Source organism: Bos indicus, chromosome 14 (genome assembly GCF_029378745.1).
Source record: "Bos indicus isolate NIAB-ARS_2022 breed Sahiwal x Tharparkar chromosome 14, NIAB-ARS_B.indTharparkar_mat_pri_1.0, whole genome shotgun sequence".
In the NCBI taxonomy this organism is placed as follows: domain Eukaryota; kingdom Metazoa; phylum Chordata; class Mammalia; order Artiodactyla; family Bovidae; genus Bos; species Bos indicus.
Window position 1 is genome coordinate 34,099,818 of NC_091773.1, and position 3,292 is coordinate 34,103,109.

General features: G+C 42.6%; 1 protein-coding gene across 1 annotated transcript; it reads left to right on the plus strand.

The window, feature by feature from the left end:
- The first annotated feature begins 916 nt into the window (after positions 1-916).
- On the plus strand, positions 917-1,391 carry LOC139186909 (large ribosomal subunit protein eL32). The gene has a single exon (XM_070802647.1). It carries the CDS (start codon positions 968-970, stop codon positions 1,373-1,375), a length of 408 nt encoding a protein of 135 aa, XP_070658748.1. The 5' UTR covers positions 917-967; the 3' UTR covers positions 1,376-1,391.
- Positions 1,392-3,292: the final 1,901 nt, after the last annotated feature.

The window sequence follows — 3,292 nt, forward strand, 5'->3', positions numbered from 1 at the left end:
CAAAAACTCCTAATTTATCACCCCCCCCCCAACTCCACCCCTCAAGGCACTCTCTTCTGATGGCTCTATTTTCTCTGTGAAATTGTAGATCAGGCAAAATTGCTGATGGCATTAGAAAGATCAGAAGGTTCTTCAGAAGCTTTCAGGTTTGAAATAATCCTTGTGATGAGTGGGAAAGCAAGCTCACCAGGATTGGGAAGAGGTGGCCAGGCAGAGCTGAAGGTTCACGCGAGGCTGGACACAGCAAACTGAGGAGTATTCAAGAACTCCTTCTCCAGCAGCCCAGGGAGAGGTTGTAGAAGGCAGAATCGGAAGGACCCAGTGTTTGGGTTTTTCCTGGTGAATGTGACAAAAGAACAAAGGGGAAAGGGATCTGGCAGCAGAGTGGTTAGAGTGTTTAGAGGAAATTCAAACCAGACCAGTGAAAAGCAAAAACAGAAGTAGAGAGATAGAGAGAAAGTGACTGGGGGAGGGTCTAGAGACTCTGGTATTTTACTTTCTGATTTCAGAGGGTAAAGTTCACAACCTATCAGCAAGAACTCTCTGAAATTGGATCAAGAGGGTGGTAGATCCCTGAGATAAAGAGTTATCTGAAATGGAAGGAATTTGCTCTTAAATCAGGACATATTAAATGTCAGGCATTAAGCTATGAATTGTACACATGGACATAGAAAGGTATTTGGCCTTCAAAATAAACCTAAAAGGGATTATTACTCCTATTAAACAAAAATTGTGCTCAGGAAGGCTATTTGCCCATAACCTACATAGTTTGTCAAAGATTCCCTTGGATTCAAACTCTGTTCTTACCCTCACCCCCAAATCTTAGCATTATTCCCAAACTGCTCCAGAAGTCATTTGTTAGAAATAATTCAACTCCTTCACATATTTTTGAAACTAGCTTTAAAAAATTATTTAGCTCTTCCCCGGCGCTGCCTACGGAGGTGGCAGCCATCTCTGACTCGGCATCATGGCCGCCCTCAGACCCCTCGTGAAGCCTAAGATCGTCAAAAAGAGGACCAAGAAGTTCATTAGGCATCAATCAGACCGATATGTCAAAATCAAGCGGAACTGGCGGAAGCCCAGAGGCATTGACAACAGGGTGCGCAGAAGATTCAAGGGCCAGATCTTGATGCCCAACATCGGTTATGGGAGCAACAAGAAAACCAAGCACATGCTGCCCAGCGGCTTCCGGAAGTTCCTGGTCCACAACGTCAAGGAGCTTGAGGTGCTGCTGATGTGCAACAAATCTTACTGTGCTGAGATTGCTCACAACGTCTCCTCCAAGAACCGCAAGGCCATTGTGGAAAGAGCAGCCCAGCTGGCCATCAGAATCACCAATCCCAATGCCAGACTGCGCAGCGAGGAAAATGAATAGACAGCTCGTGTGCACATTTTGTTTGTGGTAATAAAAGCATAAAACCCAAAAAAAAAAAAAAAAAAAAAAAAAAAAAAAAAATAAAAAATTATTTAAACATTCAAGCCCTAAAAATGGCTATGTGTAAAGAAAAGTAAATCCCCACCACTCTAAGTTTCTTAAATTATCCTTCTAGAAATTTCCCTGCACAGATAGGCATATGTGTGTTGTATATATATATATTTACATAAGATGTGCCAGATACAGTTCTTCACCCTCTTTTCCAAATGTAGCAATATTTCTTGGTAATATTTGCTATAGCACACCTTTTCCCTTTCAGACAAGCCTAATATTCCTGAAAAAGTGAGTGTTAGTTGCTCAGTCATGGCTGACTCTGCAATGCTGTGAACTGTAGTCAGCCAGGCTCCTCTGTCCATGGAATTCTTTAGGCAAGAATACTGGAGTGGGTAGCCATTCCCTTCTCCAGAGGATCTTCCTGACCCAGGGATCAAATCTGGGTCTCCCACATTGCAGGCAGATTCTTTTCACCGTCTGAGCCACCAGGGAAGCCCAATATTCCTGAGGAACCATAAATTATTTAACCCTACAACAGATTTTAGGTTACTTCTCATACTTTTCAATTACAAGTAAAATAGCAATGATTACCTCCTATAAATGCTTTTCTCCATCTGGAATTGAAATTGGGAGTAAGAATGCTAATTACTTCAACATTATTATTAATATTGCCATTATTTTTGAACTTGACAATGCCACATGGCATGTGGGATCTTAGTTCCCCAACCAGGGATAGAACCTGCACCCCTGAATTAGAAGCCTGGAGTCTTAACCACAGACTGCCAGGGAAGTACCTCTTCAACATTATTTAATGACTAAATAAATGATTTGAAATGATTGTGATTTGAATCACAGTGATTTGAAATGGCCCCTTTCCTCCTATACTGTTCTAAATTCTGAATGAATTTTGCTCGATTTCTGTATGCCCTGTTCTCTTTGCTTGATGTATATATTCATGCATCATTACTAAATAAACTGTTACACTTTGTAGTTTTATAAAACATTTTGATACCTGTTATGTCTAGGACTCCCTCATTCCTTTTATTTTCAAAATTTCCCCAGGGAAATTCCATTTCATTGAATAGATGGACTAATTTAGAGATAGGTCTCATTCACACCTTAACAAGACAGTAAGAACTAGAGGGACTCAAGGAATCAGAGATTTGAGAGAGCGAGAGGGGTGGGGCACGGGAAAAAGAGGGACCGTTCAGATGTTAATTAGCTCAATGAGCCCACACAGATGCTAGAGGTCCTGACAGAAAGAGGAGAGGGAGGAGTTTCAAGAGAGAACGAGGAAGACAGGAAAGAAGAGGCTTTCAATCCCTGTCCCTGAGATCTGGCTTCTGTTCTCCCCGTTCCCCTGTCTGGGTCTTGACAAAGACACTGGAATTCTGGTTCCTAAACACAATGGACTCTCGGGGCCCTGGGCTAGTCCCCAACATGTACAATAGAAGTGCTTTCGCTGATACCCTCATTAAGTTGTAAGATCAGAACCAGTTTGAATGACTGCAAACCTCAGCTCCTTTTTGAGTTTAGTTCATCTCCCCAGGCCAAAAGATCCATCCAGTCTGCAGGTGGGTGATGTCTAGATCACACATGAGAATCTCTGCCTTGGCCTTCGAGCATCCTTCACTCCTTTGCATGTTCTCCCTTTTCCTAACATCCGCCCCACATTGTCTTTCTTCCTTTCCCATTTGAGTTTCAGAATGCTACAATGAAGTATTGGGGGGAAGGAGGTGTGTGGAGGACAGGCTGAGGGAGACCCAGAGGGAAGAAAAGATTCCCCGAGAATCACCAAGTTGCCATACTACATAATCTCCCTGAGTAAATAGCTCTCTACACTTTGTAAGATCCATAGTACGC